Source organism: Peromyscus maniculatus, chromosome 18, assembly GCF_049852395.1.
Source record: "Peromyscus maniculatus bairdii isolate BWxNUB_F1_BW_parent chromosome 18, HU_Pman_BW_mat_3.1, whole genome shotgun sequence".
Lineage (NCBI taxonomy): Eukaryota > Metazoa > Chordata > Mammalia > Rodentia > Cricetidae > Peromyscus > Peromyscus maniculatus.
The window spans coordinates 1,546,909-1,560,339 of record NC_134869.1 but is presented as its reverse complement, the minus strand read 5'-3'; the positions used below and the strand labels follow the sequence as shown (position 1 = coordinate 1,560,339).

Sequence of the window (13,431 nt, the reverse complement as noted above, 5' to 3'; positions counted from 1 at the left end):
ACAGCAGCTATCAGGAAGACTTGGCCTCAATTTCCACCGATGCCATTACCAACCTCTTAACCTCTGTTTTCTCATCCATGAAATGGGATCATAATTCTCCATAGAGTGGCTGTGAAGGTCACAGGAATGAAGCTGGGGGAGCAGCCAGACCAGGGCTTTAAGCACTTAACAGTTATCTTCTTCCCCCTAATAACCTAAGCAGTAGACACACAGAGGGTGTGGTTTCTGTTCATTTTTACGTATCCATCCTGGCTCTCCCATCCATTCCCCGGTCCATTCTCACCCAGCTGTGAACCGTCCAGCTTTAGTAAGCTGCACTGCCATTTCTGTTCAGTCCTTGAGAGGACGCATCCTCAGACAAACAACACAGGATGACCACAGGGAGACTTAAGAAGCTAGCAACTCCCTTTTAATATTGATATTTGTAGAACATCAGTCTTTGCCAAAGTTAAAAACAAGTCTTTTCCGTTTTCTGTCATATTTTATTAAAATAAATTCAGGACAGGAGCTTTCACACACAGAGACTGACATTGATAGAAAACAATTTTAATTAAGCACAGGGCAGTAATAGTAAACATAAAACACAAAATCCAGCTAAAGAAGAAAGTCTCTGAAAAGCTGACATGATACACACACACACACACACACACACACACACACACACACACACACACCTACTGGTACAAATACAGACAAGTTCCTTACCCACCCGGTCAGATCTGCATCCTCACTCTTATCCACGGGTTAGAAACAGGCACACAACATGGTTACATACTGACGTACATGCACCCTCCTCCCACTGCCTCGGCCCTCTTGGGCCCTTTCACTCAGCTGGCCTCCTCACTCTAGGTCTCTTAGGGCTCCAGGGAGAAACTATTTCACATGGGCTTTTTTATATCCAGGGTGCATGGCCTTCATCTTCAGGTTTACAGTTTCCATGGGACCCCAGGTTGTTTACTTCCTGGAGGGGATTGTGAACCGGCGATCAATGGGTTGGCTGTTCTCTCCATGGTCCATTTACCAGGTTCAGACCTCCCCAGCTGTGGAGATTTGGCTGTTGTTTTGAGGATGTTTCGTGTGTCAGGTCAGTAGAAATCAGAAGGAAATCCTGAAAGTGTGCAGAATGGAGACAATATTAAATTAAGGGCATATCTGGGTTTGCCAGGGGGTTGGAAAGTTTCTTTGCCAGGCCCACCACCTGTACCCTATGTGAAGGCCCCTGATGCAGAAAGAGACCACTCTGTATCACTGCTGCTAGATATGACTTAGGTAGAAGGGAGTGGAGAAGAGGAAGGCTGGGAGGTAAGAGCAAGTGTGGAGTAGAGGGTAGGTGGGAGATGCTTTCTGAAAATTGTTTCTGCTTTCCAAACCACAACAACAAAGTGCAGAAAAGAAGCGGTGGCAGTATCTCGAAGTTACTTAATAGCCATCTTCCAGGAAACAGCGTTCACTAGGGCCCAAATCCTGAGAAAGGTTGAAAGCGTCAAGGAGCCAGTCAGCAGGGTTCTTAGCTGGGGTGGTTTCAGTGCAAACTATCCCTCAGCCTCATGTGTTTAGAAACCTGGTCACCAGCTCATGACACTTCTTTGGAAGGTTGTGGAACCTACGAGGTGAGATCTTGTTGAAGGAAGAGGTTTTATGGTACACTGCTTCCTGACTGCCATGAAATGTGACCAGGTCTCTCATGTTTCTGCTGCCACACCTTCTCCTGCTGTGGTGGACTGTATCCCTTTGAGCTGTAAGCCAAACAAACCCTTTCTCTCTTATGTTATATCCTGCCAGGCATTTAGTCAGAGAAGTAACTAATATACCAGCCATTTTCATTTCTACCTAAGACACTAAATTTCTCTGGGTCTACTTTCCTCAGAAAATGGGATTAATGATCTCAGCCTTACAGTTTGTCTGGTGAAATAAAATACTTTTAAAAGTGTTTTCTTATACTGTGGAGTGGTTAAATGTGACTTCAAAGTGAAATTAGACTTGGTCTGACTTTTAAATTTTTCATTGTTAATTATAAGCTTTAATAGCTGGATGGTCTGTTTATTAAACTCCTTGGCCTGGTAAAATTTGAAGGAAAGCAAAATAAAACATAATGAGGGGATGGAGAGATGGCTGTGTGGATAAGAGAACTCACTGTTCCTGCAGAGGACCTGGGTTTGGTTTCTGGTACCTACGTGGTGTGACTCATGATTGGCTGTAACTCCAGTTCCAGGGAATCTGATGTGGCACCAGGATGAATATGGCATACATACACACACTCATGCACACACATATCCACATGAAATAAATAGCAAATAAATCTTTAAAAAATAAGTAATGAACAAAACAGGAAGCTTGTCTACTATGAAAATAAATAGGGAAGGCGAGAATTCAGAATCTTACCTCAAGAACTTGAATGTCTGAATTGACAAATGAGATGTTGTAGGGGTTGGGGAGAGGAAATCCTTGCTGCAGTTTTGCTACAATGTAGAAAAAAGGTGGAAGGTAATTGGGCATGAGCAGTGACTTTTTTTGGCAGGTGTTTTAGAAAGAGAGGAACTAGAAGCTTTTTAATAGTTTATCTTATTGTTGTTCCCGGTCTTGTTTCAAAACACTTGTCCCTAGTGTTTTGCTGGACGAATTAGTAATTAATTTATATTCAGTAAAAATGTGCCTGTAATTATGTATATTTGGATACTAAACAAAATAAAACAAAACTTCCCATTTTCTCCAATTTAAGTACTAACCATGCCTGACTATGCTTTTCATTTTCTACATAGCCATAAAAGGTGTGTGTGTGTGTGTTTGTGTGTGTGTGTGTGTGTGTATACACAAGCATGTGTGTGCACATGTGTGAAGGACAGAGGATTACCTCAGGATCATCCCTCACTTCCATCTACTACCTTGGTTTATTGTTGCTTTTGAGATGGGGGTCTCTCATTGACCTGAAACTCCCAAATAGGCTGTGCTGGCCAGTGAGCCCCAGGGATCCGCCCGTCTCTGCCTGCATCAGCACTGAGATTGTAAGTGTGTACCATTGTGCCCAGCATTTTAAAAAATGGAGAAGGGAGATTCCTGGAGGATTGAATTCAGGTCTTTTTGCTTTCGAGGCAAGCATTTGCCAACTTAACTATTAGTCCAGCCCCTTATTTTGAAAATTTCTAATTTGTAGACTTGAGAACATTTTGTGTCTAATATAAAAAACATTTTAATTGAGCCAAACTCTGGATGCTTTGGATTGTAAGTCATTTTGGACGAGGGAGAGAACTAGGACTGTCATTCATTAAAGTGTGTGGATGAGGGAGAGAACCAGGTTGTCATTCATTGAAGTGTGTGGATGAGGGAGAGAACCAGGTTGTCATTCATTGAAGTGTGTCTTTCCAGACAGTAATCCCAGGGAACATAATATCATTTCTAGTTGACCTAAAGAAGATTTTACTGTCTAAGGACAGAAGTTTTATCTCTTTAACTCAAGCCAACGTAGCCTTTCCTGCTGAATGTGTAAATAGTTGTTAGCAAGCTTAAACAGGTTAACTGGTTTCTTCAGCTCTTAATGCTGTACACTGCAAAGTTCTGGCTCTGACCCAAATTCACAATAACACTCTAAACACACAGGCACCAGGGTAGAAAGTTCCAAACAAAACTGCAAGTGTAACCAACCCCAGAGTCCCATGGGTTTTTAAAGAATTCCTTACTATTAGCCAGTGGGAGGACTCCAAAGTGAAGAATGGAGGACAGGATATTCTCAAACCTCACGACCTAAGATGAAAAAGGAGACTTCATCAGTTGCCACATCAAGATTCTCTGAAAGCATCATGCCTGGTTTGGGTGTGCAAGTCCCCAGGACTCAGCAGGACAGAAAGCCATGTCTAGAGTTTCCCTGTGGGAACGTCCTAGCTATGTGGAAAGCCATGCCACACGGGCTCTTTTCTTCCTGGTGGGAGCGCACTTGTGTTTCCTTTTACGCTGGTGATGATGAACAGAGACCCAGGACGGTAGCAAAGCACGGTTTCGGTCAGACCCGGCAAATCGCGGAGAGCTAAGGGTTCCCCAGATGTCAGTCTTCCCTGTGTTTACCGGGAACCTCACCACCGGGCCTCCCTTTGCATTGCATCATACTCTGAACTTCACAGCACCGCCAGAACTCCCACTTTATCTTGAATAAATGGGTATTTGGATATCCCAGGCAGTGTTGCTCTCTGGAACCATCCAGGTATTAAAAGTAAATGGAGGTGGAGGAGGTGGTTCAGTAGTCAAGAGCACATACTGTTCTTTCAGAGGTCGGGAGTGCACTTCCCACTACCCATATCGGGTAGTTCACAACTGCCTGGAATTCCAGCTCCAGGGGATCTGATACCCTCTTCAGGACTTTGTGGGCACAGCACTCACACATGCAGATAGACACACACACACACACACACACACACACACACACACACACACACACACAAATAAATCTTGAAAAAGTAAGTGGACCTAGATGAACGGAAACTCATTTAGTAAATACATTTTTGTTTTTTGGCTGGGATAGGGTCTCACTATACAACCTCAGACTTGGGAGTCCTCATGTAGCCTAGGCTGGCCCTGAACTCATGTTATTATTGATTTACCCTTTCCTAATGCTGGGATTACAGGTGTTTGCCACCACACCTGGATCAGCGAAAACTTTTTAGGCATCCTGAAGTCAGTCTGTCTAGGCTTATCTCTCTTGTTTTATTTTTCCCCAGTTATTTTGTTGTATTGGAAGAATTATTCAATCTTCCAGGGCCTCAATTCCAACAACTATAAGATGAGGACAATAATAATAGGCTGTCATCATAATCACCACCATCATCACCACCACCATCATCATCACCACTATCATCATCATCATCATCACCATCATCACCATCATCATCATCACCACCACCATCATCATTATCAGGAGCAGCTTCTCATAGGTAGTTGTCAGAATTAGACAAGTTAATACTGTGCAAATGTTAGGAAAGAACCATTGCCATTTTTCTGAAATGCCATGGTCAGTACATTATGTTGTCAATGCTAGGCATTTCGCTGGGATTACAGATGTGCATCACCACACTCAACTTTGATACTGGCATGTCAGACTTCAGAGGCTGGCATGAAAGGTACGTCTTAAATTCCAGTGTATGGACTATATTGCTCCTGAATCATAATCTCAGAATTATCCTTGCAATGAAACATCTATTTTGGCCTCAGCTAAATTCGCTGACTTGACTAACATCCCCAGACCTGGTCCTGTCTTTTTTTTTTAATTGTTTAAAAAAATTTGTGTGCATTTTTTTTTGCCTACGTGTACATCTGTGTGAGGGTGCCAGATCCACTGGAACTGGGGTTATAGACAGCTATGAGCTACCATGTAGGTGCTGGGAATTGAACCTCTGAAGGAACAGCTGGTGCTCTTAACCTCTGAGCCATCTCTCCAGCCCCCTGGTCCTGTCTTACTGCCACCTTTCTGTTGGATGTGGCAACAATGAATTCAGTCCCTGTCATCTCCCATGCACTGCCTCATGAGAGACTAAGTGACCTAAGAACACACCACCAGGAAGTGGAACTTCACCCTTGCAGTCTGGCCTCAGAGTTAATGTATGAAACGATTATGCTCATTCTCCACTTACACAGACAAATGAACCAGTTCTCATGAGTGCAGGAACAATGGCCACCATTTACTTACTACCTGCCACCTACCACTGTAGATGTGTTGAGTGAACTGGGCTTCAGCAGATCTTCTCAACAACTCTGGGTGATCTCTAGCTCCATACCTGCTCCAATTGCCGATTCCTATTTTTCTACATTATTTTCAATACATGCACTGTGTATTTGTTCACTATTTGCACACTCAACTGGTTGCAAAAGCATATACATGTTTTCACATATTCTAAGACTGGGTTCCATATAGTAGCTCTATTGTTACTTTGGAAAGGATGTTTTGTTTCTTTTTTTTTGTTTGGGGGTTGGCTGGTGTGCTATGGGAAGCTTAGAAAAATTTCTGACATCTGTCCCTATATCACCCTTCTCCCCATCCCAGGTCATGATAGCCGTGGTCCCTAAAATGCTAAGTGGACCCCAGTGGAGAATCACTGCAGAGAAGGTTAATGCCATGAGGGGGAACATTTTTGTCTTGAACATTGCTATGTTCAGTAAGAAGCTGTAAATGACAGAATGACATTAAGAACGAAAGTTTACATATAGCTGAGCATGTGCTAGGTAGAGTTCTACTCAGGAGTTTTGATACCAAAATCTGTGTGATTCCACCCTCTACGATAGCGAACAAAGAAAGGCATGGACTTGGCTGACCTTTTTGACGTCTATGAGTCTGGACATTCCAAGTTACTTGTTGGGGTGTGTAGGGATTTGAATGAGAAATCTCCCACAGGCTCGTGTGCATTTAAACACTGGTCCCCTGTTGGTGGTGCTGTTTGGAGGTTATGGATCCCTCTAAGTCTGGCTGGAGGAAGTATGTCACAGGGGGCAGGCTTTGAGAGTTTATAGCTTCACTCTACTTCTTGCTTATTCGCTCTACTTCCTGTGTGTGTATGGAAATGGGCCTCTGCTGCCGGACCATGACATCCCTGCTCTTATGCATCCCTCTCTGGAACCATAAGCCAAACGAACCTTTCTTCTGTAAGTTGCTTTTGGCCATGGTGTTTTATTACAGCAACAGAAAAGGAGCTAAGACAACATGTCTACTCCCAAGATGGATGTGGGCTGGGTGCCTTTGAAGAATGCACTTAACTATGGAATTCTGAAACAAATTTAACTCTAGAGGATCATTTCATCTAGGAATCAACCCCCCTCCCCCGCATGAGAATGCCCAGTTTTCTAGCATCACACACAGTCTTTCCAGTTCTTTTGTAAGCCCTGTAATATAAGTAAAAGTATATTGCTAAGCTAATTGGCTTGATAAATGAGTACCACGAAAGCTCCAGGTTCAATCCCCTGTACTGCAAAATCAACCAAACTCATGAACAAGAAAAAAATTCGAAGCTAAAATTATGGAGAAATCAAGGACTCGGAGACACAGAAAACCACATGCACAGGCTACAGTACAACAGAATTCTGTTTCTTGTGCCTTTTTCAGGGTACATCTAGAGCTTGTATTCCTACCTTAGCATCTCTGTGGCTGTTCTCTGGCAAAGAGAGGCGGAATCTGAAAGGAAACAGGAAGAGGTTAAAGGAAGGTAGATTTATGGGGGTGGAGAGATGGTTCAGCACTTAAGAGTTAAGAGCAGTTTTTGCTCTTGTGGAGGACCAGGGTTCAGTCCCCAGTCTCCCACATGGTGACTCCCAACCAGCCTGGTCTACAGAGCAAGTTCCAGGACAGCCAGGGAAAGAAACCCTGTCTCAAAACAAAAACAAACAAACAAACAAACAAAAATGAAACAACAACAAAATAATAAGAAACAACACAACAAAAAAGACTAGGCGACCTCACCATGGAAGGTTTTGAAGATGAAAGATGATGGCTGTGGCATGGAGAGACGACTGATGGCCAAGAGCTTCTCAGGTGCTCACCCGGTGCTCAGCCATGTGAAGAATTTAATTTAAATGTGATGATATAATGTGGACACCGGTGTTCTTTTGTGAGTTTACAAGGGTGCATGTGTGTGAGAGAGAAGTGGGGGTGGGGGAGGCATTAGGGGGGCAAACAAGTTGTCCTTTGAGGGAAGCATTCCTTTCGCACCTCTAGAAGGACACTTCACACCCGCTAATCGCCTGTTCCTCTCCCAGAACCAAGAGCAATACATGGCACAAAATAAGGGCCCAAGAAATCTTCCCTGACTGCATGCAGAGACAGAGGAGCAGACAAAGGGGTGGGTGGGGATACTAGCTGGAATAGGGGATCCCTTTGAGATGGAAGGAATCTAAAGATAGTTCTAGGAAGATGGAGGAGCCAGGGTGGGGGCACTGGGTTAGGGTTTGGAAGCCAGGCCCAGCAGGTGAAGAGCCAGAGCAGGGTGCTTTCCTCCACGCCTTGGGCTCCCCTCTTTCTCTGGCCCCCCCTTCCCATGTTTGCCACTGTGCTTCTGCTTCCCGGGGTTGACCTCCTAGCAGAGATCAAACAGCTTGGCTTTTCTTTCCTCCTTTGGGAAGCTGCTGAGATTTACAGCTTGTCTGCTCCAGGGTCTTCCTTTTAAACTCTAATACAATTGCCCTGGAACCTAAAGCTAAGCTAAACAAGAAACGAAACAAGAAACCACCCATCAGGCTGTAGGTGTGACCTTTAGTTATAGGTTTTGTGGGAGAAATGCCCTCTTAAGAATTTAACCGTAGTTCCTCCTCGGTGGCCTGGAAATTCTCCCGAGAAGGATCTGTTTAGATTTTCCTCCTTTGCCAAGAATCCAAAAGCACCCTTACGATAGAAACCGCAGATGCATTCTATCTGGACACGTGTTCCTGATGCCTCATGTTGGGAAATATTTCCCTGCCCAGCCTGTGAGGAGGAGAGCATTTGTGTTTTCTGACTACATTGCTTGGGAGGGGCTGTAGGGTGTGTGTGTGTGTGTGTGTGTGTGTGTGTGTGTGTGTGTGTGTGTGTGTGTTGATGACTAGGGCATTTGGGAATGTCCAGAGTCTTCATTATAGAAAAGTTAAAAATTGTTCCAAAGTTAAGTGAATCAACAATAATGTACATTTGATTACCTCAAGGTGTTTTGTATATGTGTGTACACATTCCCATGTGTGTGTGCATGTGTGTGTGCATGCGTGCTCACGTGTTGAAGGCCAGAGGTCAGTGGTGGCTGCCCTCCTCTGTCACTCTCCCCCTTATTTTTTGAGGCAGGGTCTCTCATTGACCCCGGGACTCCCTGATTTGGCTAGGCTGGCTAGTCAAGAGCTCCAGGGACCCTCCTGTCTGCCTCCGTTGCTCTGGGGTTACAGACATTTACCTTAGCACCTGACCAGCTTTCTCTGTGTAGTTTTGGTGCCTGTTCTGGATCTCGCTCTGTAGACCAGGCTGGCCTCAAACTCGAAGATGCGCCTGGCTCTGCCTCGCGAGTGCTGGGATTAAAGGCGTGCATCACCACCGCCCAGCCTGACCAGCTTTTTATGTGGGTTCTGGGGATCCTCCTTGTCTTCAGCACTTCACAGACTGAGGCGTTTCCCCAGGCCCTGACTGCCTTGAGTTTTACAGATTGAGGGTTAGGATCAAGTTATCTGAATGAAGACCAAGAAAGAGAAAGTATCATTTAACTTGGTCTATGGATGAACAAAATACCTACTATGTGCTAGAGATGCCTCCAACACAATTCTGTTTGGCTCAAGAGGCTCCATGACAAAACAGTAGGAATCTGCTGTATGATGTGGAGGGCCAGTGCTATAGCTTTTAAGGCCATTCTGACTTGTCATGCCTCTGGGGACCAATTTCCACATCTTATGTGGTCAAACTTGGATCCTGGAATGTGAAGCAAGGATTAACTACCAGGTCTGTGGCAATGGTTAGGCTCTGTGCAGGGCTTCATACCCATCACCTGATCCACTCATGCATCAGCTCTATGCAGAGGTGAGAGGTGTGATGTTTATCTGATGAGGAAACTGACATTTAAAGCTTAAATAGCTTGCTTCAGGCCACACAGCTACCAAGTAACAGACAGAATCCAAGTCCAGATCCAGCTGACTCCAGACACTGAGGTTCTGACTAGACATTCCCAGAGAGGTTAAGCTTGTAATCAGCATCCCTGGCTGTCAGTTTCTTTTGTCCCTTCCTCTGATTGATTCCAGTGAGAACAGAGCTGTGTGCCTTTTCTGTCCAGGACACTCTGTTCCACGTCTTCTCTTTCGCCTTTTAACACTTAGTATTGAGAAACGATTTATTGTCTCTTTCAGTTTTGCATGACACCAGGTTCACGGGTGTCCTGATCCAGACAACCGTATTTATTTCCTAAGTCCCAGGCCTAGGTGCCATTTTCTATGTCTTAGCTCTTCCCTATGCCAAAGGCAAGATAACACTGTAGTTAAACACCCACGGCTTTGAAATAGGTTCTGGTCCAGTCACTGGGCAGCTCTGTGACCTTGAGGGTAAGTTATCTAAGCTCAGGGACCATCAAGTCACCTCTAGGTGCTCACTTATCCTACAGAATTACTGAGCATGGGTGTCAGGTCATGAAATGGGGCTGTGAGACTTAAGTGACATGTTTGGTTCTATGCTGGGTCTCTGGGCTGTCCTGCCTCTGGTTCCTGGCCATCCAGGCAGTGTCAGGTGTGGGCTCCCACTTGTGGCTCCTTTCCTCCTATTGGGTTGCCTCATCCAGCCACGATATGATATGAGGGTTTGTGCCTTATTGTAACTTGTTAGGCTGTATTCAGTGGATACCCCTGTGAGGCCTGTTCTCTCTCTCTCTCTCTCTCTCTCTCTCTCTCTCTCTCTCTCTCTCTCTCAGGGAAACAGAGGAGGAATGTATCTGGGGGAAAGGGAGGTGGGGGAGTGACTGGGAAGAGTGGAGGGGGAGGAAATTGCTGTCCCGATGTAATGTATAAGAGAAGAATAAAAGAAAAAAAGATTTCAGTGAAGTAAAGTGGGTGCTGTGCTGAGTGAGGCCCCGGGAGGGAGACTTGAAAGCTCAGCAATAAAGAGGAGTAGAGGATGGTGTCTCCCACAGAGGCGTGAGGGCTTCTCAACAGGGACACTCGTGAAATGATTTTGTAGGGGCTAAAGGGGTAGCTGAGTGTTAGAACACTTGTTTAACATGCAAAGCCTTGAGTTTGATTCCCAGCAGAGAGAGAGGCACAGAGAGAGACAGAGAGAGAAACAGAGACAGACTGGGGGGGCGGGGAGAAGAGAGAGAGAGAGAGAGAGAGAGAGAGAGAGAGAGAGAGAGAGAGAGAGAGCGCTTTGAGCAGCAAATAGACACATATTATGGACTCACAATGTCACAACCTTCTAAAACAGGTTTTATAAGAACATCATTATATGGAGAAGGAAATAGAGATCCAGAGAGGTTAAGTAACTTGCCTGAGACTACACAGCTGATCAATGGCAGTGCTGGGACCTAAACACAGCTAGGCATGCTCTCTAACTCATCATAATCACACCCCCTCAGGTTTGCTTCGATGTCCGTATCTCTCACAGCCAAGCAGCTCAGCCAGGGTTGGTCAGAGGGGATGCTGGGAGTTTATTTGGAGACACTGTATTGCCTGGTTCTTCCCCTTTGATGTCTGTCTCATGGATTCCCAACCACGCCTCGCCTTTCCGGATGACTCTCAGTGACATTGGCCACAGACTAAACCAGCTCAGCCTGAAAGGCAGACTAGAGTGGAGGAGGGGCCGTGATGTGGGAGGCGGGGCTGCTGCTCCCACTGCTGAGGACAAGACAGCCTTTCAGCACAGCCTGGGCAGCCTTGCTAAGCTGCTCTCTGGTTGGGTGGCCAAGTGAGGCCTGACCCACAAACCTTGCCCAAAGCCGGCTCAGTGCCCGAGTTTAAGACAGCATCTTCTGCAGGAGCCACCTTCAGACTCCTTAGTTTCTACTCTGACATTCTTCATAATTTTTTAAAAATCTTGTGTGTGTGTGTGTGTGTGTGTGTGTGTGTGTGTGTGTGTGTGTGCATGTGTGTGTGATATGCTCATCTGTGTGTGCACCTGTGAAGGCAAGAAGTCCATGCCACATGTCTTCCTCATTCTCTATTTTACTTATCTATCTATCATCTATCTATCTATCTATCTATCTATCTATCTATCTATCTATCTATCTATCTATCTATCATCTATCTAATTATCTATCTATTTATTTGAGACAAAGTCTTCCACTGACCTTGGAACTCATTGTTTTAGCTAGTCTGGTTGCAGCGAATCCCCAGAATCTGCCTGTTTCTGCCCCTCAGCACTGAGGTTAACTGTGCACCACCATGCCCACAAGGGTGGCAGAGATTCAAACTCAGGTTCTCATGCGTATTCAGTAAGCACTTTTCCCACTGAGACACCTTCTCTGCCCTTCTTCATAATTCCTGAAGTAGGAGAGCTGCATTTTCCTTTCTACCCAGATTTGACTAAGACATCAGGGCAGGGGAACCTCCCAATCCGTGAATCTCAGGGAGACGAGGCAGGAGCCCTAATTTCAGGGTTCATCATCACAAGGTCAGAGTAATCTCAGGACTATGGGAAGCTGGAAAATGAGATGGTATGAATTTAGTGGGTTTAAATCCATTTTAAAAATCATTCCCTTAAGTAACCATAACACTGGCTCCTGGCTCTCGTGGTTGCTAGGAGGTCTCAGAGAGGCCAGGATCCATGGGAGCAGAGCAACCAGCCCAGTCCCCCTGACCAAGCTTGAAATAACCACCATTATCGAATCCTTCCTTTGGAATTGGTCAGGAACATGGAGACCTGTCAAACCCGGGCACTGTTTACCTTACCGAGCACCCGCTGCCGCAGTCAGCGGTCTCATCCTGCGCCTCTTTTTCTCACCTGCTCTCTCCTCTCTGTCCCTGTCACCTCAGGTCTTAACCTGTGCTCACAGTCCCATGCTGAAGCAATTCAGTCTGAATTTTCTCCCGCCTTCATTTTGGTCCACGCAGATGCTGAAGAATCTTTACCTCTTCATTTACCTGCTCTCTGCTCTCCATCCACTGGCCTCTCAGAACTGCCACCTTGAGAGTCACCCATTATGGCTCTCAGTTTTATCTGCCTGACTCCCTAGAAAAAGGGCCACCTTGGGGTCTCCAGACAATTGAGAGTGTTGTGCTTGTTCCACAATAATTGTTTTTGAAATTATAATAATTATAATAATTGTTTTGAAATTATTGTTGGTATAAACTTAGTGTAATAAATTCTGGGTTATATTTCTTTTCTTTTCTTTCTTTCTTTTCTTTTTTCTTTTTTTTTTTTCTGGAGCTGAGGACCGAACCCAGGGCCTTGCACTTGCTAGGCAAGTGCTCTACCACTGAACTAAATCCCCAACCCCCTGGATTGTATTTCTTTAGGGTCTTATTTTAAGGTACTTGAATGTATTGTCCTTGGTCACTAAGTCTAGTGAACTCTGGACCCTTCTGAGAAGTCAGCTGTACTTGGAGGGTAAGTTTGAGTAAAGAAGCCTTTTCTTTGTGGGAGCCTATTCTACAGGTACCCTTTCCAACTGGGTTCCTCTTATTGTAAAACAGTATAGCATAATGACTATTTTAATGAAAAACTCCAATCTCCTAATCTCATAATCTTGGATCCTGATTTTTTTTTTTGAGGGTGTGATGACTGATCTAGTTTTCTGTCTAGGTATGAAGCTTTTCGTTGTACAAATGGTTATTGTATTTACGCAGTTTTGTATTTTTTTTCTACTTAACATGATTTTATTGTAAGAGTTTTCCATGTTCCTACAGTCCTGTGCCTAGCCATTAGGTGGCCTTAGGAAGGTAGACTGACTTTCTCCTGTTGGTTTCTCAGTTCTTTTTTTTTTTTTTTTTTTTTGGTTTTTCGAGACAGGGTTTCTCTGTGTAGCTTTGTGC

At 44.8% G+C, this 13,431-nt stretch overlaps 1 protein-coding gene across 1 annotated transcript in view; it reads right to left on the bottom strand.

The window, feature by feature from the left end:
* Nucleotides 1–530: 530 nt before the first annotated feature.
* Nucleotides 531–13,431, bottom strand: part of Bpifc (BPI fold containing family C) — a 55,710-nt gene continuing 42,809 nt past the window's right edge. Inside the window, exons 13-16 of the mRNA XM_076554445.1 lie at nucleotides 7,105–7,147; nucleotides 3,675–3,738; nucleotides 2,383–2,459; nucleotides 531–1,108 (exon numbers count right to left, since the gene is read on the bottom strand). Coding sequence (XP_076410560.1) covers nucleotides 986–1,108; nucleotides 2,383–2,459; nucleotides 3,675–3,738; nucleotides 7,105–7,147 — 307 coding nt within the window. The 3' untranslated portion in view covers nucleotides 531–985. The remainder of the gene's footprint in view (nucleotides 1,109–2,382; nucleotides 2,460–3,674; nucleotides 3,739–7,104; nucleotides 7,148–13,431) is intronic.